A 27,315-nucleotide genomic window follows, 5' to 3' on the forward strand; every position below is an offset into this window, starting at 1 on the left:
AGGAATGTGGAGTGTGGGTGAGGGGCGCAGTTCTGCACCCCAGGGGGCTTCCAGGCCCTGGCAAAGCAGCCACATCTCTCCACCTGTCCAGGGCACAGACCCGGTGCTCAGCCGCCTCCAGCTCCAGCTGAGGCCCTGCTGCAGGGGCCGCCCGGGGCCTGGGGGCAGAGAGGAGAGAACCGCTGGGGGAGGAGAGTTTGGGGGCGTGGTCCAGGCAGAGCTGATGGGGTTTGAAGTGGGCGGAGAGAGGACTTGGTGTTTGGCACTGGGAAGTGCCGGTGGAGACGGGACCTGGGGGACCTGGGGTAGCCAGGCTGGAGTGGGGTGAGGGCAGGGCTGGACGCACAAGCCTAGGAGGCATTGTTCTGTTGGGGACATTGACAGCCACAGGGTGGGGCTAGGCAGGTTGGCTCACACTTGCAATCTCATCACTTTGGGAGGCTGAGATAGGAGGATCACTTGAGGTCAGAAGTTCAAGATCAGCCTGGGCAACATAGCCAGACTCATCGCTACCAAAAAAAAAAAAGTCAAAAAATTAGCAAGTCACGGTGTCATGCACCTGTGGTCCCAGCTACTCGCAGGGCTGAGGTGGGAGGATCACTTGAGCCCAGGAGTTCTAGGCTGCAGTGGGGTGTGATCACACCCCACACCATGGCACTCCAGCCTGGGCAACACAGTGAGACCCTGTCTCAGAAAAAAAAAAAAGCCGCAAAAGGGGAACGAGTTTCCCTGGGGGGATCTGAGCTGAGTCCTGAGGAGGAGGACCCAGCAGCGGACATGGGGGCTATGATTCTGTCCCCTGTGGGACAGAGAGGCTGCCCCAGAGGGTGTCCCCAAAACGACGAGGTCCTGGGCTTCATGACCTGTGGGTACTGGGGCTGGGGACATAGTGAGCCAGAAGCCCTGGCTGCAGGAGAGGATAGCAATATCCTGTCGGAGGATTCTGACCGCCTCTGGTGACAGTGACAGTGACGGGGCCTCGGCCACAGGAGGCTGACCTGCACCAGCTGCAGCCTGCACTCTGCCCGTCCAGGAAGCCATGCTGTGGTGGTGCCGCCTCCTGCTGACACCCTGGAAGCCCAAGGGCTGTGCTGTCACTCATGCAGAGGATTAGACGTCACGTCTGGCTCTGCTCTGTGACATTCAAGCCTGGCTGCACCTGCCACCGTGGCCAGCCCGTTCCCCCAGGTCCCAGACCCCAAGGGGCCCTGTGAAACACGCCGCTGGCCTCATCCGCTCCGTGTCACCGTGGGGATGAGGTGGGTGGGTTCCAGAAGACTCCCAGCCCGTGGAGGGGTCTGACCTGCACAGCCCCAGTGCCAAGACCCTGCACCTCTCGTGGGCTGAATCTCTTCAGCGTTGATTAATATGAACATGGAGGTCAGGCAGGGTGGACGGTCTGTGCTTGGAGACCGAGGAGGGCTGGGAAAATCCCAGAACCACGGGAGGCCATGGAACAAAAGGGCGGCCAGGCAGGGTTGGCAGGTGGGGCCTGAGGGGTTTCCTCCTGCCCTCTCCCATCCTTCCAGGTTCTGGCGGCAGATAGGAGGCCACCTGCGGATGGTGGAGGCCAACAGCCAGGGCGTGGTGTGGGGCATCGGCTATGACCACACGGCCTGGGTGTACACAGGTGGCTATGGAGGTGGCTGCTTCCAAGGTGAGGGCAGCCCGCGGGCCCCCCCGCCCGGAGCCTTCCTGGGCGTTCTTCCCTCTAGTCCCCGCCTGGGTTCCCTGCCCAAGGCCAGGGCTACTGTCCCAGTGTTCACACTCGGCTAACAGCTGACTGACAGGTGACCTTCACCACTGCCAGCCTCCACCCAGGATGGTCCCTGCCAGTACCCCCCCGAGCTGAGGGCCTCGAAGGTTCCAGAGAGGCAGCGGCCAAGGCCCCACAGCATGTCCGGCCCCTCATTTTCAGGGTGTTAGGTGGGCTTTTCCTTCAGGGTAGGCACTCGCTGAACTTCTGTGGACCCCCGATTTCTAGGCCAGGGTCCCTCTGTTCCTACTGGAAAACGAAGGCAGAAACGGCACTGAAACGGGGCGTTCCAGGCCACAGCCCACATGCCTCATGGGGGAGCAGCTAACCCCAGAGAACTGTGGTCCCTTGACGTGCCAGGAACGCGTATCTGAGCAGGCTTTGCAGCTTCCCTGTGTGTGAGGCAGGAATGGCCTCTGTCTTCATGTCACAAGTGAGGGAGCCGGGGCTCACGGACGTTACGTTGACGGTCCCAGGTGCCTTTGGTAACACAGAGTGAGCTGGGTGGGCCTCAGGCCTCCCTGGTGCTAAGTGGGAGGGCAAGGTGGGAAGAGGTGCTGCAGGGGTGTGGATGGGAGGTTTGATGCACAGTGGGCTGTGTTCATCAAGGTTGCGCAATCCCAGAATAATCACAGGCCCGGAGGCGAGAAACCAAGGCAGGCCGCCCCGTGAGATAAGCTCAACAGGCCTGTTTGCCCCTCTCCGCTGACCTGGCTCCAGCCCATCCCCGGCCTCTCTGGGAATCTGTGCTTCAGACGGAACGCCAGAGTCCCAAGCAGAGCCCATGTGGCCTCGGTCCCAGCAGCCACCTCTCCCCGCAGGCCTGGCCAGCAGCACCAGTAACATCTACACGCAGTCAGACGTGAAGTGTGTTCACATCTATGAGAACCAGCGCTGGAACCCTGTCACAGGCTACACCAGCAGGTAAGTGGCACAAGTGCCCAGCCAGGATGCTGCCTGGCACAGTCCTTAGTCCTGGCAAAACCAGGACAGCAGCATCCACCGTAGCGGACAGTCCAGTAGAGCCTGGCGTCAGGCCCCCAGCAGGAAACTAACCGGATCTTATCGCTCACTGAGATTTCTTTTTCCTTGAATCTTGTTTTTTGGTGTTTTGTTTTGGTTTGGTTTGGTTTGGTTTGGTTTTTTTGAGACAGAGTCTCTCTCTGTCACCCAGGCTGGAGTGCAGTGGCATGATCTCGGCTCACTGCAACCTCCGCCTCTTGGATTCAGGCAATTCTCCTGCCTCAGCCTCCCGAATGGCTGCAATTACAGGCGCCTGGCACCATGCCTGGCTAATTTTTTGTATTGTTAGTAGAGATGGGGTTTCACCATGTTGACCAGATTGGTCTTGAACTCTTGACCTCAAGTGATCTGCCCACCTTGGCCTCCCAAAGTGCTGGGGTTACAGGCGTGAGCCGAAACCGCGCCCGGCCGAAAGTCTCTAACTATATTGACAAAGTTTCTACCTCCAATACATGTATGGAATTCCTTCTTAATGAGATTCTGTTCCTGATTCAAGCACCAGAGATAGAAGAAAGAAAGGTTTTGTAATTTTTCTTTTTTTTTTTTTTTCTGAGACAGAGTCTCACCCTGTTGCCCAGGCTGGAGTATAGTGGCATGATCTTGGCTCACTGCAAGCTCTGCCTCCCGGGTTCAAGCAATTCTCCTGCCTCAGACTAACAAATAGCTTAGATTACAGGTGCGTTCCACCATGATGGGCTAATTTTCGTGTTTTTAGTAGAGACGGGGTTTCACCATATTGGTCCGGCTGGTCTCAAACTCCTGACCTCATGATCCCCCCACCTCAGCCTCCCAAAGTGCTGGGATTACAGGCGTGCGCCACTGTGCCTGGCCTGTACTTTTCTATACTGGAGCTTTTATTAGATGGTATTTCATATTTTTGGACACTATTATAAGTGGCATATTCCAAGTTTTAAATTTCATTTTTTTTTACCTTTTTGAGGCTGTCTAAAGAAATGCAGTTCATTTCCTCTCCTGGTTTTCTTTGTTTTTGTTTTGTTTTGTTTTGTTTTTTGAGACAGTCTCACTCTGTCGCCCAGGCTGGAGTGCAGTGGCTTGATCTTGGCTCACTGCAGCCCTTGCCTCCCGGGTTCAAGCGATTCTCCTACCTCAGCCTCCCGAGTAGTTGGGATTACAGGCGCCCGCCACCATACCTGGCTAATTTTTGTATTTTTAGTAGAGACAGGATTTCACCATGTTGGTCAGGCTGGTCTCCAACTCCTGAACTCCCGAGATCCGCCTCAGCCTCCCAAAGTGTTGAGATTACAGGCGTCAGGCGTGAGCCACTACACCCGGCCTCCGCTTCTACCTTTTCCAAATTGATGAAATAAACAGTCATAGAAACAACAAACTCTCTGACGACTCTAATCTCACCAGCCAAAGACAGCAACTGCGATTAGCATGTGGGGTGTGGCCTTCCGACCATCCTGTGTGTTGGGGGCAGATGAGGCCAGGCACAGGGAGGTGGCTCCATGGCCTCACCATTCCGTACCCGGGGTGGACCCAGTGTATCTGACTTTACTCAGCCTTGGATGTCTCGACCATAAGTGACCTTTTCAGCGTCCTATGGAACCGTTTAAAGGATGTCCTTGTGTGTAAATATTTGTGTGTCTGTGTGTTTACCCCAGTGAATCAGGGGATTTGAGATTTTCCAAGGCGGTTGACACACATTGCCAAAATATTTCCATCCTGAACACCTCCGCCTCGACTGTGGGCATTGTCCACACAGCCTGCCAACACACTTGGATCTCCACCCCCTCCTCACGTCCTCCTCAGTCCTTACGGAGGACAGGGCAGGGCTGTGCACCCACATTTGTCTCAGAGAGGCCCGAAAGGGCCACAGCTGGTCATCACAAATGCGTGCCCCAGCTGTGCTCTCCAGGCATCTCAGCCTCACAGCCGCCCCCACAAAACTGCCCCATGTGCTGCTTCCCGCTACTCGAGTGTCTTGTCGTGACACTAACAAAGTACCACAGACCACATGGTTTGAACAAGAGAAATGTGGCCATGTGTGATGACTCACACCTGTCATCCCTGTGCTTTGGGAGGTGACATCAGCCTGGGCAACAAAGCAAGACTCCATCTCTACAGGACATTTAAAAATAAACTAGCCAGGTGTGGTGGCACGTGTCTGTAGTGCCAGCTACTCAGGAGGCTGAGGTGGGAGGATCACTTGAGCCCAGGAATTCAAGTCTGCAATGAGCTATGATCATACCCCTGCACTCCAGCCTGGGTGACAGAGCGATAGCTGTGGAAGGAAGGGAAGGAAAGGGAGGGGAGGGGAGGGGAGGGGGAGGGGAGGGGAGGGGGGTAGGAGAAAGAAACTCTTCTCTATGCATTTCCCCCCACCCCCACTTTTTTTTTTTTTTTTTTTTGAGACAAAATCTTGCTTTATTGCCAGGCTGGAGTGCAGTGGTGCAATCTTGGCTCACTGCACCCTCTGCCTCCCGGGTTCAAGCGATTCCCCTGCCTCAGCCTCCAAAGTAGCTGGGATTACAGGCATCCACCACCACGCCTGGCTAATTTTTTTTTTTTTTTTTTTTTTTTTTTTTGAGACGGAGTCTTGCTCTGTCACCCAGGCTGGAGTGCAGTGGCCGGATATCAGCTCACTGCAAGCTCCGCCTCCCGGGTTCACGCCATTCTCCTGCCTCAGCCTCCCGAGTAGCTGGGACTACAGGCGCCTGCCACCTCGCCCAGCTAAGTTTTTGTATTTTTAGTAGAGACGGGGTTTCACTGTGTTACCCAGGATGGTCTCGATCTCCTGACCTCGTGATCCGCCCGTCTCGGCCTCCCAAAGTGCTGGGATTACAGGCTTGAGCCACCGCGCCCGGCCCTGGCTAATTTTTTATATTTTAGTGGAGACGGGGTTTCACCGTGTTGACAAGGCTGGTGTCGAACTCCTGACCTCAGGTGATTCCCCCGCCTCAGCCTCCCAAAGTGCTGGGATTACAGGCATGAGCCGCCGTGCCCAGCGGGCTGTCACCTCTTAGGAGTGCGAGCGTCTGGAGGCGGCTGGCTCTGAGACTGGAGCTCGGTGCTTCCGTGTGGTGCTGCCACCAGGGGTGTTATGGGGGTGTCTGAGTGAGCCGGTTGGTTCCCCAGTCTCCCTCGTCACCCGCCCTGTTGTCCTGTCGCAGGGGTCTGCCTACGGACCGGTACATGTGGAGCGATGCCTCGGGGCTGCAGGAGTGCACCAAGGCTGGCACGAAACCCCCGTCCCTGCAGTGGGCCTGGGTGAGGCCCCGCTGCCCCCTGGGGGGTTGGGAATCCGCCCTCCCACCCCTCCTCGCCCCTCCTCGAGTGTTCTGACTGCCATCTGGATTTGGGGGTTCCCATCCTCACTGACCCACTCCTCCCAGGTTTCCGACTGGTTCGTGGATTTCAGCGTCCCGGGGGGCACGGACCAGGAGGGGTGGCAGTACGCCAGCGACTTCCCTGCGTAAGCCTCTCCCTGCACAGGGCCTTCGGGCCAGGTCCTGAGTGTCAGGGCCCTGGAGTGTGTGGCCTCCGTCCTCACTACTCTTCCAGGTTGAACCCTGCCCCCTAGACCTGGCCAAGGAGCAGATCCCTGGTGCCAGCCCAGCTACTGGAGGGGGAGGGGCCAGCGGAGGGGCTGGGAGGGACCCAGGAGACTGTTCCTGGCACACATGGCACCTCTGGCCTCTGTGCATGGCACGGGTAGGAGCGCCATGGCTCCCCCATGCCACGTTCATCCCTGCTGTGCCAGGCACGGGCTCTGGGAGGGTCAGATGGTGGCACCCGGGGCACCAGACTGAGGGGCTTGAGGAGGGCGAGTGGCCTCGACAGCCTTCGCAGGGTCAGCTCTTGGGGGCTTTGAGCCAGGCCCTGAGTGATGGGGGTTCAACACGAGATGTCAGTTGAAAGGGCAGCGTGGGCCCCTCAGAGAGATGCAGTCCCCGTCCCGAGGCCCTGGACCCTGGTGGCGCAGGTGCACGGTGTGTGCAGACCCTTCATGGCACAGCCTCAGCCTGTTGGAAGATGCAGTCAGGACAGCCTGAGATGGGGCCAGAGCCAGGTGGCTTCTGAGCAGACCAGGACCATCCCGTCGGCCACAGCCAGGCCTCCTGGACCACCCTCCCCTCAGCCTCGGGCCTCATCCTGACCGAGAGCTCTTGCTCCCCAAAAGGGCTCTGATGGGGCCTGGGGAGGGGAGGGCTGAGTCCTCTTAGCCTGACCCCTGACAGGTGACTGCTATGCTCCAGCCCCAGAGAGGACCGGACCCCCTTCCCCAGGGAGCCTTCAGCCCCTGGGAGGCCCCAACCCCCGGGAGGCCCTCCCTGCAGGTCCCTGGGGCTGCACTCAGCCCTGACCCTGCCGGGGCAGCCAGGAAGTGTCTCCCAAGAGCCACGCGTGGTGACACCTCCTCCTCTGAACCCCGTCCATGGCTTCCACCCAGTCCCCATGCCCTGTAATGGGTAGAACAAGAATGCTGACGTGCACGGTCCCTTTCCAGAAACTTCCACGAAGTGGCCCTGATTTCATCTTCTTCCTCCTTGCAGCTCATACCATGGGTCCAAAACGATGAAGGATTTTGTGAGGAGGAGGTGCTGGGCCAGGTGAGGCAGGGCTGCAGGGTGACTGTCACAGTCAGGCTCCTGGAGGAGCCAGCCCTGAGGGAGCTCTGGTTCCCCGCACCCCGGGCCACATCTGGCCTCTGACCTCAGTCCCAGGGGAAGAAGCAGTGGGGAGTAGGGTGAAGAGGGAAGCTGAATCTAAGTAAATGTCAGCCCAGGAAATGCCCGTAGGCTCGCAGTGCTCTCTGGTTTCAGAAGAGTTTGTTTTCATGAACAAATAAGAGAAATGTCACTGGCACGCTCCACCTGTAAGCTGGACAGAGAACGCCACCTGGCTGGGGGTGGGGATGGGGTGGGGTGGGGTGGGGGTGGGGAGGAGGCCACCTCTGGGCCCCTCTTTCCACCCACCCCGGGGTTGACTGCTTTCCTCCTCCTGGCTCCAGTGGGAGAGGCCCTGGAGCCTGGCGGTCACCTTGGGGTCCCCGGGCTGTGTCCGCTCTCCACTGTACAGAAAATGCAAGCTGGTGACCAGCGGGCCCTGGCTGGAGGTGCCCCCCATCACCCTCAGGGATGTGTCCATCATCCCGGAGAGCCCGGATGCCGAGCGGAGCGGGCACAGCATTGCCCTCTGGGCCATCAGTGACAAGGGGGATGTGCTGTGCCGCCTGGGCGTGTCGGCGCTCAACCCCGCGGTGAGTGCCGGGGCCAGATTCTTCCTGCAATGAGGACCTTCCTCTGGAGTCCAGCTGGGCTGGGACCCTGCTCAGGACAAGCCCCTAGGACCAGTGGACACTGCCTGTGGTCCGAGTGGGTCCCTGTGCCCTGGGGCAGTTGGCCCAGGAATGAGGCCAGTGGGGCGGGGGTGACAGAGGTGGGCCCAGGGGACACCGTGGTTCTTTGGCACCTGGTCCTTGGTGGTCAGCACCGCGGTGAGGTGCACACACCCACAGGGGTGCTTTCCCTGCTCGCAGGAGGATGAGATACGCCCAGGATTTCAACAAGCACCGAGATCAGGCTGGGTGGGGCTGTGTGATTCCCGGCTGTCCCCCAGCCACCCGTGCTGCCCAACCGCTAGGCCCATTTCTGCTGGGCCTGGAGGTGGGGCCCTGGTGGGGGGGGCCCTGGTGATCTCAGCACCCCTCCTCGCCGTCCCCAGGGCTCCTCCTGGCTGCACGTTGGCACTGACCAGCCCTTCGCCTCCATCTCCATCGGGGCCTGCTACCAGGTGTGGGCCGTGGCAAGGGACGGCTCCGCCTTCTACCGGGGCTCCGTGTACCCCTCGCAGCCGGCCGGTGAGTGCCGCGCCCCAGGAGCCCCTGCAGTGCTCACCTTCCGTCCAAGCTGACGTTTGCCAAACATCCCCTCTGGGCCAGGGTCCCCCAGAAGCCATGTCCCCCCACTCTGGGACTGACTGGGAGGTGGTCACCCTGGCGATGGGGCAGCCGGAGCCAGGCCTGCCTGGCCCTTCCCACGGTGGCCCCTGTGTCTTGGCCCTGCAGGGTCTACTCCACAGTGACCACTCTAGTGGCCGTCTGGGAGGACGGCCTGTGCTGGCTTGTTTTTCTCCAGATGTCCAGTATCCAACACGGGGACACTGGTACTCAGCTGCCCTCTACACAGGGATGGGTTAGGGGGGCAGCCCCTGAGGCTGGGTCTCCACCGTGAGCTGCCCTGGAAGCCTTTGTGTTGCGCTGGTGAGATGAGTCCATCAGAGCCCGCCACAGCTTCCAGAGCTCCAGGCATGGTGCTGGGTGGATGGCAGCGCACGGCTCAGCTCTGTGTGGCCCACAGCTGACACCAGGCTCCACATCTGAGAGGCAGCTGGGGACCGAGGCCCTCAGCCCCACCTGGCCCACATAAGCAGGAGGTGGCCGTGTGCCTGAGTCAGCCTCCCCTTCTCAGGTGACTGCTGGTACCACATCCCATCCCCGCCAAGACAGAGGCTGAAGCAGGTGTCCGTGGGGCAGACGTCGGTGTATGCCCTGGATGAGAATGGCAAGTTGCTCTTTTTTAAAATTTTTAATGTTTTGACTGGGCATGGTGGCGCACACCTGTAATCTCAGCGCTTTGGGAGGCTGAGGCCAGCGGATCACCTGAGGTCAGGAGTTCGAGACCAGCCTGGCCAACGTGGTCTGCATGACACAGTGAGACTGTCTCAAAAAAAAAAAACAACTAATTTTTGTGAGTACAGAGTGGGTGTATATATTATGGGGTACATGAGATGTTTTGATACATAATATGGCATGCCATACATAATAATCACAGCAGAGGAAAGGGAGTATCCATCCCCTCAAGCCTTTATGTTACAAACAATCCAATTATACTCTTTTAGTTATTATTATTATTATTATTATTTTTTGAGATGGAGTTTTGCTCTTGTCTCTCAGGCTGGAGTGCAGTGGTGCGATCTCCGCTCACTGCAACCTCCACCTACTGGGTTCAAGCGATTCTCCTGCCTCGGCCTCCCAAGTAGCTAGGATTACAGACACAGGCCACCACACCTGGCTAATTTTTATATTTTTAGTAGAGGCGGGGTTTCACCATATTGGCCAGGCTGGACTTGAACTCCTGACCTCAGGTGACCCACCCACCTCGGTCTCCCAAAGTGCTGGGATTACAGGCGTGAGCTACCACACCTGGCCCTCTTTCAGTTATTTTAAAATGTACCATTAGCCGGGCACAGTGCTCATGCCTGTAATCCCAGCACTTTGGGAGCCCGAAATGGGCAGATCACTTGAGGTCAGGAGTTTGAGACCACCCTGGCCAACTTAGTGAAACCCATCTCTACTAAAAACACAAAAATTAGCCAAGTGTGGTGGCGCGTAAGTGCCAGCCTCCCAAAGTGCCTGTAGTCCCAGCTACTCAGGAGGCTGAGGCAAGAGAATCACTTGAACCTGGGAGGAGGAGATTGCAGTGAGCCAAGACATGCCACTGCACTCCAGCCTGGGTGACAGAGCAAGACTCTGTCTCAAAAAATAAAATAAAATAAAAATTAAAAAATAAAAATTAAAATGTACCATTAAAAAAATCTTTTTTTTTTGAGATGGAGTTTCTTTCACTCTTGTTGCCCAAGCTAGAGTGCAGTGGTGTGATCTCGGCTCACTGCAACCTCCACCTCCCAGGTTCAAGCGATTCTCCTGCCTCAGACTCCCAAGTAGCTGGGATTACAGGTGCCCGCCACCATGCCCAGCTAATTTTTTTGTATTTTTAGTAGAGACGGGGTTTCACCATGTTGGGCAGGCTGGTCTCTAACTCCTGACCTCAGGTGATCTGCCCACCTCTGCCTCCCTAAGTGCTGGGATTACAGGCATGAGCCACCGCGCCTGGCTCTGTTGTTTTTTGACTTTATAATAATGGCCAGTCTTGCAGAAATCGAATGGTATTAATATCTCAGTGTGGTTTGGATTTGCATTTCTCGGATGATTAGTGGTGTTGAGCATTTTTTCATATGTTTGTTGGTCATTTGCATATCTTCTTTTTTTTTTTTTCTTTGAGACAGAGTTCTGCTCTTGTTGCCAGGCTGGAAAGCAGTGGATGCAATCTCGGCTCACTGCAACCTCTGCCTCCTGGGTTCAAGCGATTCTCCTGCCTCAGCCTCCCAAGTAGCTGGGATTACAGCCATATGTCACCACACCCGGCTAATTTTGTATTTTAGTAGAGACGGGGTTTCTCTGTGTTGGTCAGGCTGGTCTCGAACTCTCGACCTCAGGTGATCCGCCCGCCTCAGCCTCCCAAAGTGCTGGGATTAAAGATGTGAGCCACCGCGCCCAGCCGCATGTCTTCTTTTGAGAAATGTCTATTCATGTCATTTGACCACTTTTGGATGGGATTATTGGTTTTGTGTGTGTGTGTGTGCTGATTTGTTTGACTCCTTCTAGATTCTGGTTATTAGTCCTTTGTCAGTTGCATAGTTTGCAAATATTTTCTCCCATCCTGTGGGATGTCTCTTTACTCTGATGATTACTCCTTTTGCTCTGCAGAAGCTTTTTAGTTTAATTAGGACTCCTTTATGTATGTTTCTTTTTGTTGCATTTGCTTTTGGGATCTTAGTCAGAAATTCTTTGCCGAGGCAAAGCCCTTGAATAGCTTTTCCTAGGTTTTCTTGTAGAATTTTTATGGTTTTAGGTCTAGATGTAAGTCCTTGATTCATCTTGAGTTGATTTTTTAACACGGTGAGAGAGACAGATCCAGTTTCATTATTGTACATGCAACTTCCAGTTTTCCCAGCACCACGGATTGGATAAACTGTCCTTTCCCCAATTTCTGCTTTTGTACGCTTTCTCAAAGATCAGTGGGTTGTAGATATCTGGCTTTATTTCTTGGTTCTCTCTTCTGTCCCATTGGTCTATGTGTCTATTTTTTTTTTTTTTCATAAAACAGAACAAGATTACATTTCAATTTACAACTTCTGTATAACCAAAAAAATAAAACACCACAATAACATGAATGAGAAAAAACATATTTGCAATTCTAGACAAAATGTTATCCTCTTTAATCATAAATGAACTCTTCAGAAATCAGTACAAAGAGACTAACATTATAAGGGAAGTGAAAATAAAAGGAACAGAGGAAAATGGAATAGCACAAATGAGTTATAAGGCTACATGAAGACGATCCAGTTAACGTTAATAACTGAGAAAGCAATTTCATTATAAGTTACATTATCGATCCTTACAAATACTGATTATCTGATGTCTGTACAGCTTTGGGAAGTGAAGAATTCTCAAATACTGGGGAAACTTACTCTAGTCATGGGGAGTTTACTCAAAAATGTAGATTTTTGCATAAACTTGGCCCAAACAGTTCCAAACCATACGAATCACTCCAACAAAGTAATCAGATACACACCCACGCACATACACATACCTATTTACTACATAGAAAATGTGTAAGTAATATATCATCCCCCAAAACTACTTAGGTATCAACTGGTGTATAATACATTGGCGGGGGGTGGGCTATGTGTCTGTTTTTATAGCAGCACCATACTGTTTTTGTTACCATAGGCTTGTAGTATAATTTAAAGTCCAGTATTGTGATGCCTCCAGATTCATTCTCTTTGGTTAGAATTGCTTTGGACATTCAGGCTCTTTGTGGGTTCCATATGAATTTTAGGATTTTTTTTTTCTAATTCTGTAAAAAATGATGACAGTATTTTAATAGAAATTGCATTGACTCTGTAGATTGCTTTGGGCAGTATGGTCATTTTCATGATATTGATTTTTCCACTGATTCATCCCATACTCATCAATCCATGAGCATGGGATGCATTTCCATTTGTTTCTATCATCTCTGATTTCTCTCAGCAGTGTTTTGTAGTTCTCCTTGTGGAGATCTTTCACCTCCTTGGTTATATACATTCCCAGGCATTTTGTGTTATTTTTTGCAGCTGTTGTAAAAGGGGTTAATTTGATTCTCAGCCTGGTTGCTGCTGGCATGTAGCAGTGCTACTCATTTGTGTGCATTGATTTTGTAACCTGAGACTTTCCCGAACTCATGTGTCAAACTTAGGAGTCTTTTAGAGGAGTCTCTAGGGTTTTCTAGGTATTTGATCCTATCATGGGCAAACAGAAACACCGTGACTTCCTCTTTTTCGATTTGGATGCCCTTTCTTTCTTTCTCTTGCCTGATTGCTCTGGCTAGGACTTCCCTTGTCCACAGTTTCTGCTTCAGCAGAAAGAGGATCAGGACGCTGGCCGTGCCCAGCACAATAGGGCGATTATGAGGCTTGGGGGACGCCCTGAGTGTGCAGAAGGCAGAGCTGGCCGCAGCCCAGGCTCCTGAGTGTGGAGAAGTGGAGGAGGCTGTGGCCCTGACTCAGGGGCCAGGACCCTCCTGCCTCCCCGGCAGCTTCCCAAACTCTGAAGTGGTTAGAGCGGGGCCTGGCCACTGGCTGCTGGGCCGCATGGGCAGGAGGGGCCAGGAAGGTCTTTCTCTTTATCTTCACTGCTTCTTTCCCCAGGAAACCTGTGGTATCGCCAGGGGATCACGCCCAGCTACCCGCAGGGCTCCAGCTGGGAGCACGTGTCCAACAACGTGTGTCGAGTGTCCGTGGGGCCTCTGGACCAGGTGGGGGTGCTCAGGGGGTATCGGGCGCTTGGGGTGCTCTGGTTCCCTCTCTGGTCTCCCCCATCCCATGCCCAGCCGTCCCACGGCAGCTGGGGCTGAGAGCTTCATGGGGTGTGTGCTCCAGGTCTGGGTGATCGCCAACAAAGTGCAGGGCAGCCACAGCCTGAGCCGGGGGACGGTGTGTCATCGCACGGGCGTGCAGCCCCACGAGCCCAAGGGCCATGGCTGGGACTACGGCATCGGGGTGAGCGGGGGCCATGGTCTGGGGCTGTGTGGTCACCTTGTGTCCTGTGGGACCGTCCCCTGGGACCCGGGGTCTGGGTTGGAGGGAGGCCCCCAGGCAGAGCCCCTCCAGGATCCTGGAGTCCCCGAGTCCCCTGGTGACATAGCTCTCTCCTTCCAGGGAGGCTGGGACCATATCTCTGTCCGGGCCAATGCCACCAGGGCCCCCCGGAGCTCGTCCCAGGAGCAGGAGCCAAGTGCCCCGCCAGAGGCCCATGGCCCCGTCTGCTGCTGAGGCTCCCCCACGCACCTAGATGCAGTGATGGTGCCCGGTTTGGGCGATCAAGGCTGAGCCATTCTTGTGCTGAAGTGTGTACTGTGAGAGCGATGTCGCCCTGGTGGACTCTGGAGGGAACCTGGCCCCAAGGCTGCGGCCACTTCACAGGCACTGGTTGAGACGGCCCCGAAATGTGAAGCTCCACGGACACTCCTGCACATGTCCCCGTCTGCAAGGAGCCCTGGTGGTGTGGGGCATGGGGTGGGAGGGGCCTCCCACCCTTCCCTTCCCCTCTCCCTCCTGCCTTTCCAGGACTAGAACCCAGAACCTGGAGCCCTCCAGGAACACCGGGCCTGGGGCAGCAGAGCCCAGGATGGAGCCCGCCTGAGCTGGCATCTCAGACAGCACCCGGGCCCCGCCACCCCTGACCAAGCAAGATGGCTGTGGGGCTCAGGGCCTCTTTACCATATGCAGTGACCATTTCTCAGAGCAGGACTTGCAAAGAGGCTTTCATTTCAAAAGTGAAGGAAGGAGGCTGGGCGCCGTGGCTCACGCCTGTAATCCTAGCACTTTAGGAGGCTGAGGTGTGCAGATCACCTGAGGTCAAGAGTTTTGAGACCAGACTGGCCAACATGGTGAAACCCCATCTCTACTAAAAATACAAAAAAAAAAAAATTAGCTGGGCATGGTGGCGGGCACCTGTAATCGCAGCTACTTGGAAGGCTGAGGCAGGAGAATCGTTTGAACCCAGGAGGCGGAGGCTGCAGGGAGCTGAGATCGTGCCGACGCCCTCCAGCCTGGGCGACAGAGTGAGACTCCATCTCAAAAAAAAAAAAAAAAAAAAAAGTGAAGGAAGGAGACAGCAGATTGGAAATAACACTGGAGTAGATGGGATTGGATGGGATGTTCTCTTCCCTGAGGGGGCCGGGGTACCAGACAGGAGGCTGGGAGAGGATGAGAGGCTGCCCTGTGGCTGGAGGCAGTGTCCGCGTGCGCAGTCACCGTCACCAACCCCCTTTCGGCCCCTTCCCCAGACGTGCTGGCGGACAGGGGCTTCTTGGATCAGATCATGCTGTAGGGGGTGCAGACTGCAGGCTTCTGCGGGGAGCAGGACTGTGTCCGTCAGCGGTGGCCATGGGGTGTGCACACGGACCCTCAGCCCATCCTGCACATGGAGCAGGGCGCACAGTCACGCTCCATCCTGTGGCGAGAGCCCGGCCCGGCCAGGCGAGGCAGAAAGCGTCGGCCAAGTGGCCCCGACCCATCCAGCGGCCTCTCAGCTGCTTTTTATCCCTCTGTGCCCCATTTGGGGGTTTGCTTCCTCCACCTGGACACTTTGCCCGGGAGGTCATCAGAGCCCAACCCCAGGCTCTGCCCGGTTGGAGAGGGGATGACTGTGCCATCACCTGACCTTCCTAGGGTCCTGGTCTCACTGTCAGCAGGGGGTCCGTTGTGTTTGTACAATATGGGGTTTGTCACCCAAAAGCTGATGCTGAGAAAGGTCTCCCTGGGGCCCCGCCCGCCGGCATCTGAGAGACCTGGTGTTCCGGTGTTTCTGGAAGTGGGTCGCAGTGCCGCCGGCTGGAAAGCTCTCAGATCAATCACGGGAAGGTCCTGACGGTGGCGGCCACCTGGAACCACCCTGTCCTGTCTGTTTACATTTCTCTATCAGGTTTTCTTTGGGCATTACGGTTTGTTCCCCTACAACAGTGACCTGTGCATTCTGCTGTGGCCTGCTGTGTCTGCACGTGGCTCTCAGTGAGGTAGGGGGAAGGCGTCACCCTGCAGAACGGCAGAGCGACGCGTCCTCTCGCTGCTGAGCACCAACTGTTTACCTGCCCAGCATCACTTCCTCAGATGCTTTACTCAATAAACATTTCCCCTGGAGTGTCCATGCCCTGGTGTTTTTATCGATAACATTGATTGATTAAAACGTGTGGTTCCCCGCGTGCCTGAAGCAGACACTGCCGTGAAATCTTTTATTTTTTGTTTTATGACACAGCATCAATTTCATGAATACTTTGAGAGGGCCATTAGAAAAAATAAGAGCCAGTTTGGGTCATTTGAGAATCATTTTCAGCACAATTACAGCGGGGGCACGGGCCGTGCGGCTCCGGCTGGGTTTTCCCAGACGCAACAATCGCGGTTCTGGCTTCTCCGTGGGTGGGGATGGGGATCGTGCTTCCGGAGCTCTCAGGGCGTCTGTCTGCCGAAGGGTGGGTGCGTCCACAGCCCCGGGGGACGGCGCGTGGGTCTCTCACCCACTTATGCGGGGACTTGAGGGAACTCAGCCCGATGGCCGAGGCAGGGGCTCCCCACAGGATAAAAGGATCCAGCCTGGCCTTAGGGTCCAAGAGGAGGGCCAAGGGAGTGGGCCTGGCCCCTGTCCCCTCTCCTCCTCGAAACACTGGACACCCCGAAGCGAGACTATGGCTACTGAGTATCCTGTGTGATGTGGCCACAGGGTGTCCCCTCTGGCCTCAGGGGAAGAAGGACTGGCTGCTCGGCACAGGTCACCCTTTAGGAAGCAGAGGAGGTGCGGGTGCTAGTTCAGGGCAGAAAGAGCCACTGAGGCCGTTGTCCTGAAGGCGGTGACCCCCAGGCCCTCCTGCTGCCCCCCGGGAAGCCCTGGGCTGTGCTAGACACCGGGTCCAGTCTTCGTCTCCTGGACCGAGGCTCTTCTGGGCTTTCGGGCTCAGCTTGTCGGTCCATTCAGCAAGTTCAGGGGCGGACTGAGCCCTGCTCTGGCCATGGCTCAGCCGGAAACAAGAGCTGCCAGGTTTGTAGCACCTGAGTACCCCCGCTGGTGAGGTCTTTTGTCATCTTGAGTCCCCGCTGGGCAGGTGTCCCACAGCAGGGGATCCCCGAGCTCTCGCTGTCCCAAGCTCCCACCTGCATCCAATCTCAGCCCACAGTGGTGGACCACCCTGACCTTCCAGACTGCCCCCTCCCAAGGGGCAGACCCAGCATCCCGGAGTCCCCACCCCGAGCTGTGCTGAAGGGCAGCCGGGGCGGTAGGGCCAGGACCAGACCAGGCCTCTGATAAAGGCTCATCGAAATGAGACCTACGTGCCCGGGCCACCTTAAGGGGCCCTGACCAGGAAAATCAGGCCTGAAGCTGCCAATGCCAGATACTCAGGGTACCTGTGTCCTTACGTGGCTAGGCGTGACCCCAAGCCTGCTGGTACATGCAGCCTTTGGCACCACGACCCCCACCTTGGGGAGGGCAAGGCCACCTGGTGGGGACGGGCCAACCAGGGCCCTTGGTCTCAGCTGTGGCAGCCACATCCCTGGGCCAGCTTGGCCCTGAGGGCCTTCAGGACATCTCTGGGCAGAGGCATGAGGGAGGGGAGAGCCAAGTGGCCAAGTCCGGCAGAGCCAGTGGGGCAGGAACGCCCAGCAGAAGGAAGCTGGGCTTGGGGCGGCAGAGACGTGCCAAGCCGCCAGGCCCAGCCATGAGGATGAAGTACCTGGGTGGGGGAAGGGATATACCTGCCACCCCAAGGCTCCACCAGGCAGAGAGACCCAACGGGCTGCCAACTCAGACCAGGACCCAAGCACATCGTAATGTTCTACAGACACAGCATGGTGCCAATTATATGATAACCCCACATCAGTGAGAATAAGTAACGGCGGTGGCGGGGGCTGGAGTGGGGCATACTTGGTCCCTGCGCGGGCCGGGGCTGAGCAGGAGGCCTCAGAGCCACTCTTGGGGGGCAAGAAAGGGCCTTGGGGCTTCTCTCCCATGCCCAGAAGGGCTGCACCAGCAACACCCAGCCCTGTCTCCTGCTCCAGCTCCACAGCACCCCTCACACCCTGCCCCAGACCCTCCACAACCAGGCACAGCCTGGGGTCACCACATCCAGGAGCCCCCACTCGGGAGGAGGGAGGAAGAGTCTCCAGCTCCTCCCCACTATTCAACCTTTGAGGATGAATTTGAGGTCATCTGATTAGATTTTCTTGCAGCTCCAACCATCTCAGATTGGCCCCACTCCCTGAGCAGCCTTGGGCTCTGCCAGGCTTGTCCCGGGCCTCAGTTTACCCCAAATGCGGATGCTGAGCCCAGGCCCCATGTAGCCCTACAATGAAGGTTGGAGGCGGGGGTCCCTTGCCAGGGCCTTGGCTTCGGAAAACCTGCAGGTAACCCTTTTCCTGGGATCTCCCCTTGCCCTGGAGGAAGTCAGGGTGAAGAATCGTTGGTGCCAAGGCTAAGGAGGTTTTTCAACTTTTCCTCCTTTTCAAGGAGACTGCCTGGCTCAATGAAAAATCCAGATCTGCCTGGGCCCTACCCAAAGGCTTGGGCCTCACGCCGCTCTCCAGGGCCACGGCCTCAACTAGGCCACTCGCTGGTCCCCAGTGGGGCAGGAAAAATTGCTCCAGGGAAATGGCTGAATGTTCGGGGGAAAATGGAACCGCTGAGGCCGCGTCCTTGTGGGGTGTCCCCGCCCATTTGGGGCTCGCGGCTTGGAGGGACTGGGGCTGGGAGGAGCAGGCCAGGCAGCCGCGGCCACTTCCACCCCCACCCAGGGCTGGGCGTTAGGTGCCCTCTCGGAAGCTGTGGATCTGGGTGGAGTACCTCTGCAGGTGGCCCTGGGGCTGGGCCTCGGTGGCCCCCAACGTGCCCCCAGCCGCCTGCTGCTGCTGCTGCTGCTGGTAGTGCTGGTAGAGCTTGGGGCCCGGCCCCTCCAGGCCCGGGAGGCGGCTGCTGGACATGGTCAGGATGGTGGCCGTCAGTGATTTGATGTAGTTCTTGGCCAGTGTGAGTGTCTCGATCTTGGAGAGCTTCTTATCGGCGCGCACGTGCGGGATGACTTCACGGAGGGCCTGGAAGGCGTTATTGAGCTTATGCATCCGCTGCCGCTCCCTCTCGTTGCTCTCCAGCCGCCGCTGGATGCTGCTGTCACGACGGCCACCGGGTCCCGAGGGGCCTGGACGCCTGCGCCCGCCCTCGCCCCTCGCCCCTGCTGCAGCCCGGGCCGGCCGGCTCCGCAGACCCTTGGACGGCTCTGGCCCCGGGTTCGGCAGGGACCCCTCTGGCGTCCCCTCCCCAGGGGTGACCTCTGTGTGCTGCACCGGGGCCCGGCGCCGCGGGGGCCGGTTCTTGGTCTTCATGGCCCTGGACTGGCTGTCCCAGGAGGTGGCGGCGGGGAGGTGAGGCCCTTGGAGCTGAAATCCAGAACACAGGACACTCTGTGGTCACCCCCACATGGCCAGGGGACCCTCTGGGGTGCCGTCCCGGCAGCTTCCTACTTGCTGACAACAATGGTACCAGGGGCAGGGGGTGGCGCTCCGCGACTGGAGATCCTTCTGTTCACACGCTTAGCCCTGGGCTGACCCCACCCCACGCCCCTGCTTTACCTCATACAGACTTCTGGAACCTGTCCCTGTCCCTGCGTCCCCCTTCCTCCTGGGCGACTCACCCTGACCCCTAGATCTTCCTCTGGCCTCACGCCCCTCACGGCCCCCCAGTGCCTCCTGAGCTTGGTGACCTTTGACACTTTGCCTAGACCACCCTGAGACGCGTCCCCCACCCTAGCTTAGGGGGCGCCTCTGCCGGAGGCGGCACTGACTCCTTCGCCCCGTGGGCGGGCAGTGACTCCAGCCACCAGGCTCTCGCTGTCCTGCCCCGCTGGACGTGACACGTGCAGGGACAGCACTGGGGCCAGAACCGCTGCAGACATGGGGCAGCCGTGGAGGTCAGAGGTCGGCAATGGCCAGGGCCTGGCGGCAGCCCCCAATCCCACCACGTGGATGGCCCCCGTGGGGGCTCCGGACAGACCAGAAGTCCCCCACCCGGGTTTCCCCCCAACCCCCACAGCCCCGCCGCCAGGTCCTGCCCCTGGGTTCCCTCCCCGTGGCCCCACCCGAGTTCCCAGCTCCCGGGTTACCTGGGGATCCGCGGCCGCACGCGCCGAGGCTGCCCACGGGGGACAAGGACACGTCGCTTTAGCCGCCCCGGGCGGGGCCGCGGACGCATGCAAATGAGCCCTCGGGGCGGGGGCGGGGCCGGGGCGGGGCCGAGGTCCGGGTGTCCCGGGCTGGCGCGGGCAGCGGTGGCGGCACCTGCGGGCGGGCGGCCGGCGCCTGGGGCTTCCAGACCAGGTGGCCGCGCAGCCCCGCCCCCAGCTTCCGCCCCGCCCCCAAGACAGAAAACCTCCCCCGCCCGCCTCTCCCCATCCTCTCCCTACAGTCCCCCCACCCTCGTCCCCCCAGACAGCCTCCCCCACCGCCTCTCCCATCCTCCCCCGACAGCCCCCCACCCTCGTTCCCCCAGACAGCCTCCCCCACCGCCTCTCCCCCTCCTCCTCCTACAGCCTCCCCTACCCGCCCCCAGATAGCTTCCCCCCATCCGTCTCTCCCCATCCTCCCCCTACAGCCTTCGCGAGACAGCCTGCGTCCCCACCTCCCCTACTCCCGTCCCCCGACAGCCTCCCCACAACCTGCTTGTCCCCATCCTCCCCCTCAATCTCCACCCGCACCTTCCCCACTCGCCTAGCCCACATCTGTGCCCGAGACAGCCTCCCCCCACCCGCTTTCCCCGACCCTCCCCCCGACACAGCACCCCCGCATCCATGCCTCCCGCGGCCCTCCTTCCCCGGCCTCTCCACTCCTGGCGGGGCTCCGGGCCCATTCCGCGGATGGGGAAACAGGTCCCTGGGAGCAGCCGGACGGAGGGGCAGCCCCGGTTCAGGCTCAGCACAGAGCCCAAGTCCCAGGAGCACTCCGGGACGAGCCGCTCCGCGAAAACGCCGGCATCTCCCAGGGGCTCCCCCGCCCCGCTGCCCGGGATGTTTAGGGGAACCTGGGGCTCCTACGGGCTAGGGGCGGACCCCGAGTTGGGGGTGCGGAGGCTGTCCACGGGAACGCCTTTTTTTTTTTAAGACGGAGTTTCGCTCTTGCTGCCCAGGATGGCGTGCAGTGGAGCGAGATGATCTCGGCTCATGGCAACCTCCGCCTCCCGGGTTCAAGCGATGCTCCTGCCTCAGCCTCCCGAGTAGCTGGGATTACAGGCATGCACCACCACGCCCAGTTAATTTTTGTATTTTTAGTAAAGACGGGGTTTCTCCACGTTGGCCAGGCTGGTCTTGAACTCCTGACCTCAAGTGATCCACCCGCCTCGGCCTCCCAAAGTGCTGGGATTACAGGCGTGAGCCACCACGCCCAGCCAAAGCAGCATCTTGCTCAGGGAGGGACCATTCGGGGCTGCTAGGGGTGTGGTGACTGTGAGTGTCACGCTGGCTGGCAGGCCAGAGCTCCACACTCATGGGTCTCGCTGCTCTGTCTCAGTACTTCTGGGTGGGGACTCAGAGGAGCCATGGTGGGGTGGGGTGGGGGGCCAGGGGGTGGGCACAGAAAGGCTGGCTTGGAGCCAAGGTTAGTTCTTCTCTTGGCCTAGAGCTCATTCGAGGCTGGGCCAATCGAGGTCTTTGGAAATGAAAATGCTTCCGAAATTCATGAGAGTGCAAAGGCATGGATTATAGACATGCTTCAAGGGGGCACGAACACTAAACAGGTTTGGTTTTCCAGTGGTGACACAAAGCTTTATGTCCTCAGGAGTGTGGGGAGTTTAAGTCTGTCCCGGCACACAAGCTCCAAAGGGACCAGGGCAGGGGCCCCGGGCACAGGCTGTGGGCGCTCCCAGCAGGGCAGGGCCAGGCCACCCACCCAGGTCCTTGCACATGGACAAAACATAGAAGAAACGCGGCAACAGAGTTTTATAAATATATAACTATATTTATTTTGAATATTAAATAGTTTTTAAATTACAAGCAATTTATTGAATCACACTATGCATCAATATACAGTAAAAATCTTACAATTTAAAAATGTACACAATTTAAACTGGAAGTTCATTGACTGTTATATTGCCGGGGACCTTTTTTGCCTGTGTTAAAGAGACAGCAGGGAGGCCTGGGGGATGTGACGGCCCCCTACATCCTCCTCTGCAGACGGAATCCCACGGTGGATCCATACACCAGCCCCACGATCAAGATCCCGCTCAGCCCACTAAGCCTGTGTGCTTCACCAGCACGTGTCCACACCCGTCCAGCTGATCTTCACAGGCTGCTGGTAATTCAATACTGTCGACGCATCTTTAAGAATTTTTTTATAGATGAAAGAGAATGTTCTTTGTTAATAAAGACTTGAGCCAACCCCATTGCTACTTAGGAATATTGTTTTGGAGATTTCCATCGGAAGTCACTGCGTACACCCATTCTTTTTTTAAGGCTACTTCTCATAAGGCTCACGTGTTGAAGCCACTCTAACAGAAGCCCAACCTTTGGCGTCTAACCCTTGGTTCACTTCTGAATTTTCAGATGACGGGCTGAGTCGGGGAAGAGCAGGCGCTGCCCTCCTTCCACCGGGGCCCTGGGGACAGACATGCAGTAGGTCCTTAACTCTACAAACACCCTACGGGGAACAGGAATAAAAGGAGGGGTTCCGAAAGGCCTTTTACAGCAGCAAGACATACCAAGACTTTTCTTAGATAAACCCATTTCTATAGAAACGATCGAACCTGTACATTTAAAAATAGCGCGAACGCTGTTTGCAATTCGGCTTGGTCGAGCTTTCTGCACCCTTACGGGGAATGGCTTCTCGTCCAGACACACGGGCCAAGTCTCAGAAGGGATTTGGGGAGCACTTTTTCTGTGTTGCCCTTTCTGGCTTATTGACAGGGTCATTTGAAAAGACAAATTCGCATCTAGCTAGGAAGGAAATGAAAGCTAGATTATTTTTGTTATAGGATTTAAAATGTACAAACTCCACCAAAATAGGTCTCATTCAGATTGATTCTGGGTTGCTACCCATAGAAGGCCAGAAAATATGCTAACCTTCCCCCACATCATCCAGAGAACGCCACTGATTTATTTAATTGCACAACTTATTAGAACAAGTACGTTTTGAAAACCCACCACTGATAACCAACTTATTAGTTAAAAAATAACAAAACAAACAACAAAAATCTGACCTGAACACAGCACATGCTGACATTTCAAAAATGGGCTGGAATTTTTATTCTACTTAAGTTTCCTGTGTATTGCTTGGATTTCAAAAAAACATGTTAACCCACGTGTTGATTATAAATATAAAATCTCGCCCCTCCATGCAACACCACACTAAGATCCACCACCCCCCCAAACTCAATGTATAAAATGCTTTTTTGGCAATTAATTATGAGTGACTCAAAATAAATAAAAATGGGAATTACGAAAATCTTTTTTTTTTTTTTTTTTTTTTTTTTGGAGACAAGGTCTGGCTCTGTACCCAGGCTACAGTACAATGGCATGGTCTCAGCTCACTGCAACGTCCATCTCCTGGGCTCTAGCCATCCTCCCACCTCAGCCTCCCAAGTAGCTGGGACTACAGGTGCACACCACTATGTGCCTGGCTAGTATTTTATTTTTTCTTTTCTTTTTTTTGTATTTTTAGTAGAGACGTGGTTTTGCCATGTTGCCCAGGCTAGTCTTGAACTCCTGGGCTCAAAGTGATCCGCCCGCCTCAAACTCCCAATGTGCTGGGATTGCAGGCGTGAGCCACTGTGCCTAGCCAAAATCTTAATCCTAGTGTAAAACTGACAGCCCCAGAACGTCAATAAATTTACTCGAGGCTGACACTGTATAACACGACGACAGATTCCATGGATCTGCATGACTTTGGTCATTAAATCTGAACTGCTTAAACCTGCAATTGAAAGTAGTATAATCACGTCTCGTTTCTCCTCAGCCAAGACTAATCTTAGATGTAAAAACTGAGAAAACTCAGGAAGTCCCCACAGCAAGAATTCAGTCATGACAATTTTGGCAAAACCATCTTCTAATGCCCTGTTAATTACAAAAAAAAAAAAAAAAAAAATTCGCGCATCCCGAGAGCCAGCGGTACTCCCCGCACAGCCCAGGCGGGCACCGCGTCCACCCCATGCCTAGACAGGAGGGACTCTCTCCATCCTGAACTTCTTGCTTTGGAAAGTTATTGCTTAGTATAAAAAATGAGAGGAGTGGGGCGCAACTGGCAATGAAGGTCATTTGCTGTGCACACTCTGGCAACGTCCACCTGCATTTTCCACTAGGACTCAGCTTCCTTCCGTGTACCCCAGGCGGCCCCTGCATGGGTCTGGAGAGTGCCCCAGGTTGCACTGGAGTCTGGAAACGTATCAGCACCGGAAAATATGTGGGGTGAAGAGTGAGTGTGAGGGGATTGCAGGCCCGAGGACCCCCGAAGGAACGGGTGCCTCCCCAGCACGGCTGTGCTGCACCAGCCACAGGGGACTTTTTATGTCAGAGCAGAACTCAGGGAGGGAGGCCTGAGGTCGCCCATGACCGCTGGGGCTCCTGCCGACGTGATGAAGCTACATTGGGAGCACTCGGGCCCTTTCAAAGCCAGAAGAGAACCTGGGGCTTAATGCAGAATGGAGGGTCCGTGAGATGAGTCCCGGGCCACGCAGGACCACCCAAGTCCCCGATCCGGACTATGTGTCAGCTGCTGATGCTCTGCCGTCGTCCCTTGTCTGTCCCCCTTCACAGCCGCAGGATGTGGTGTTATCTCATCCCACGGAGATAACCTGAGACTGGCCAGGCCCAGCTGGACGTGACACGGAGCGGCTCGGAGAAGATTCGGCTATGGAGTTTTTTTAAAGCTCAAGTCCCCGCCACCTGACGTGTGCACGCATCATCACCTCAACCCGTCCTCCACAGCTGGCGTGCTCTGCGGACATGTGTCTGCCTGAGCTCCCCGGCTTCTTGCAGGAAGGACGAGAACACGGAAGCTTCCCAGGAGCCTGGCCTCCGAAAACCAGGCAGAAGAGCTGCGCGGAGGGAAGCGGTGCGGCGGCCCCGTGCGGGGTGCAGCTCTCCCGACCCGCCACCCAGCACGTCCCCAGGGATAGGCCAGGTCCATCTGAGGTCTGGGGCCACAACCTGCCGGTTTTTACCAAAAGGGCTTTAAAAAGTGGGACGTGGGGTGGGAGAATGACAAGGAGAGCCGCAAGACCTCTCAGCTCCTCAGAGAGAAGCCTCATTTGCTGCAGGGAAGCCGCTTCATCAAGAAGAGACAAAAATGCATTCGATTCCATCAACAAAACAGTGGTATTTTGGACTCATTGAAAATATTTCCTATATGAACATAAAACACTAACATTCAGAATCATTTATCATTTATGAAAGAGTACCATATGTACAATCCCAACAATCCTAGACACAGTAGAACACTCAAAATATTTAAGCTTTACAAGTACCATGCAGCACAAACTATAAAACAGAAAAAAAATCAAACTAGTGGATAGCATCAGCTTGACCTGCCTCATTTTCCTTGAATAATTTAAGATTCTGTACAACAATGGAGACTCTCAGAACATTTATCCACAGTGCAATTACAGAAAGCAATTCGTGATTTCTCTAGAAATAATAAATATGGCTCACTGGTGACCATTCCCCTCGCGTGTCCTCTGTGGTGCCCACACGTGGGCCGGGATGTACAGGCGTGGACGCAGAGACGCCCCTGTGGAAAGCCCACACGCGGCGCGCATAGCTCCACACACGCATGCACACGGAGGCTGCGCCCCTGCCTCCCCCGACGGCCAGCGCGGGAGCACTGCCTGGGAGGCCGCGGGTGCCTGGGGCACCGAGGGATGCTGGCTCCCGGACACAGCCTCGCTCCCCACCTGGGCTCCCGAGGGCCCCGCCTTGAACGCAGCTCAGAGCCGTCTCCCTCTTCACCTCTGGATTCTTCCTCCCAAGCTCGTATCAGCAAATGGCGAGTGGATGTCGCTGCTCGGGCTGAGGGCGCAGGGGCGCCGCTCCAGGGGAGCAGCCTCGGACCCGAGCGTGCGCGTTGGCAGCCACCTAGTCCTTTTCTCCGTCTTCGCTGCTTCCTGTTGAGGAGAGAGGAAGTGAGACGACAAAGCTGGAGTTTTAAAATGATCAGACAAGAATGGCATGGACGGTGTGTGCGCTGCACCACGGGAACAGAAGCGGGTGCTTTGAGCTCAGCACCGCCTGAGCCGCCCTTCCTGTCCTTTCCTTCAGAAGCAGCAGCTGCCCGACGCTCCCACCAACACATCTGCTAGGCTCAAATGCCAGCTGGGCGCTAAGGGTCAGGGTGCAGAAGTAGTCAGCTGGGATCCACACATCTGCCCCAACACACTGGCAGGTAGCAGGTGTTATCTAATCGTCACAAATGAAGCCTAGCGCCGATGCAAACAAAGCCTCTTTGTATTCCATATTTATTATTTGATCTGTAAACTTCCAATCAAAAAATGAGCTTATTAACCTTTATCTTTCAATCTAGTGACAGGGAAAGAAGGCTCCCTATGTTCAGATACCTCCACTTCAAACGGCCCCTGCCCATTCACCCCACCCTACGCCTGCGAGCCACACCAGGACCAAGACTCAGTAGCAAAACCAGCGTTCCAGGGGCAGCACCAGCGGGCGTGTGGGCTGGTCCCAAGGCCAGGGGTCAAGTGCTCTTACGAGGCTGCAGAAGAGTGGGTTCTCTCTGGGAAAGGAGAAGAGTGTGGAGGGGGACTATGCAGCCACAGGAGAAAAAGAGGAGACGGTGCACAGCCTGGGCGTTTCTGGGACCAGAGCCCCTCTGCCTCGGCCTGGCCCCACAGGGTGGACAGTAACGAGCCTGAGCGTGACCACGACAAACAGGCAGGGGCATGGCCCCGAGAGCACGCTCAGGATGCTGGCAGTGTTATTTATTTTAGAGACAGGATCTTGCTCTGTCACCCATGCTGGAGGGCAGTGGTGCAGTTACAGGTCATTGTAGCCTTGAACTCCTGGGCTCCAGCATTCCTCCCACCTCAGTTTCCTGAGCAGCTGGAAGTGAGGGTGCACACCACCACACCCGGTTAATTTTTTAGTTTTTATTTTTTGTAGAGATGGGGTCTCACTATGTTGCCCAGGCTGGTCTCACACTCCCAGGCTCAACTGATCCTCCCACCTCAGCCTCCTGAGTAGCTTGGATTACAGGCAGAAGTCACTGCACCCAGCTGATGATGGGAGTTTAAAAAAAACGAGTTTGTAATCGACTCAGCAAATGTGAAGAAGACATGAGATTATCAAGCCTGCAAGACCACCGTCTGCCCAGCTGCAGCACCCCACCCCCAACCCCACACCCCCAACCCCCAGCACGTGGCGCCTCTCACCGCCCTGCTCGATGTCCGAGTCAGTCAGATGTGTGAGGGAAAAGCTGGCAATGTTGGCGGGAGAGATGGAGAACCGGGAATAAGGCGCCGAGTGCGGCCAGCTCTGCTCCGTGCTCCGGGCCGGTGGTGGTGGGGAAAAGTACTTGGATGTCTGGAGAGAAGGCTTGGAGCTGAGCAGGTTACTTGTTGTCTTTGACATAAAAGGATCTGGGGAGAAGTCATCATCCCACTCAAAGCCGCCACCTAGAAATAAAAAACAAAACCCCACTCTTTATCACCGCGTGATGAG

At 56.3% G+C, this 27,315-nt stretch overlaps 3 protein-coding genes across 8 annotated transcripts in view; 1 reads left to right on the forward strand and 2 right to left on the reverse strand.

Annotated features, from left to right (window-relative positions):
• The window catches only part of LOC105497799 (tectonin beta-propeller repeat containing 1), a 41,809-nt gene extending 26,038 nt beyond the window's left edge, over window positions 1–15,771 (forward strand). For 3 of the 4 annotated variants that reach the window (XM_011769175.3, XM_011769208.2, XM_011769201.3), the window contains 11 exons: window positions 1,530–1,657; window positions 2,578–2,680; window positions 5,914–6,010; window positions 6,136–6,215; window positions 7,297–7,353; window positions 7,823–8,003; window positions 8,468–8,603; window positions 9,214–9,306; window positions 13,274–13,380; window positions 13,505–13,624; window positions 13,784–15,771. In XM_011769175.3, coding sequence (XP_011767477.2) covers window positions 1,530–1,657; window positions 2,578–2,680; window positions 5,914–6,010; window positions 6,136–6,215; window positions 7,297–7,353; window positions 7,823–8,003; window positions 8,468–8,603; window positions 9,214–9,306; window positions 13,274–13,380; window positions 13,505–13,624; window positions 13,784–13,897 — 1,216 coding nt within the window. In that variant the 3' untranslated portion in view covers window positions 13,898–15,771. The remainder of the gene's footprint in view (window positions 1–1,529; window positions 1,658–2,577; window positions 2,681–5,913; window positions 6,011–6,135; window positions 6,216–7,296; window positions 7,354–7,822; window positions 8,004–8,467; window positions 8,604–9,213; window positions 9,307–13,273; window positions 13,381–13,504; window positions 13,625–13,783) is intronic. The other variant, XM_011769184.3, reaches the window with a different exon arrangement.
• A 73-nt stretch (window positions 15,772–15,844) lies between these two features.
• Window positions 15,845–19,889, reverse strand: LOC105497817 (basic helix-loop-helix family member a15). Its single transcript, XM_011769223.2, has 2 exons — window positions 19,768–19,889; window positions 15,845–19,045 (listed from the first exon to the last, which is right to left on the reverse strand). Exon 2 carries the CDS (start codon window positions 18,989–18,991, stop codon window positions 18,416–18,418), a length of 576 nt encoding a protein of 191 aa, XP_011767525.1. The 5' UTR covers window positions 18,992–19,045; window positions 19,768–19,889; the 3' UTR covers window positions 15,845–18,415.
• Window positions 19,890–21,592: 1,703 nt separating this feature from the next.
• Window positions 21,593–27,315, reverse strand: part of LOC105497830 (lemur tyrosine kinase 2) — a 109,876-nt gene continuing 104,153 nt past the window's right edge. For all 3 annotated transcript variants that reach the window (XM_011769253.2, XM_011769264.2, XM_011769273.3), the window contains 2 exons: window positions 27,027–27,269; window positions 21,593–25,748 (listed from right to left, as the gene is read on the reverse strand). In XM_011769253.2, coding sequence (XP_011767555.2) covers window positions 25,720–25,748; window positions 27,027–27,269 — 272 coding nt within the window. In that variant the 3' untranslated portion in view covers window positions 21,593–25,719. The remainder of the gene's footprint in view (window positions 25,749–27,026; window positions 27,270–27,315) is intronic.

The sequence above is a fragment of the Macaca nemestrina genome, chromosome 4 (genome assembly GCF_043159975.1).
Source record: "Macaca nemestrina isolate mMacNem1 chromosome 4, mMacNem.hap1, whole genome shotgun sequence".
Lineage (NCBI taxonomy): Eukaryota > Metazoa > Chordata > Mammalia > Primates > Cercopithecidae > Macaca > Macaca nemestrina.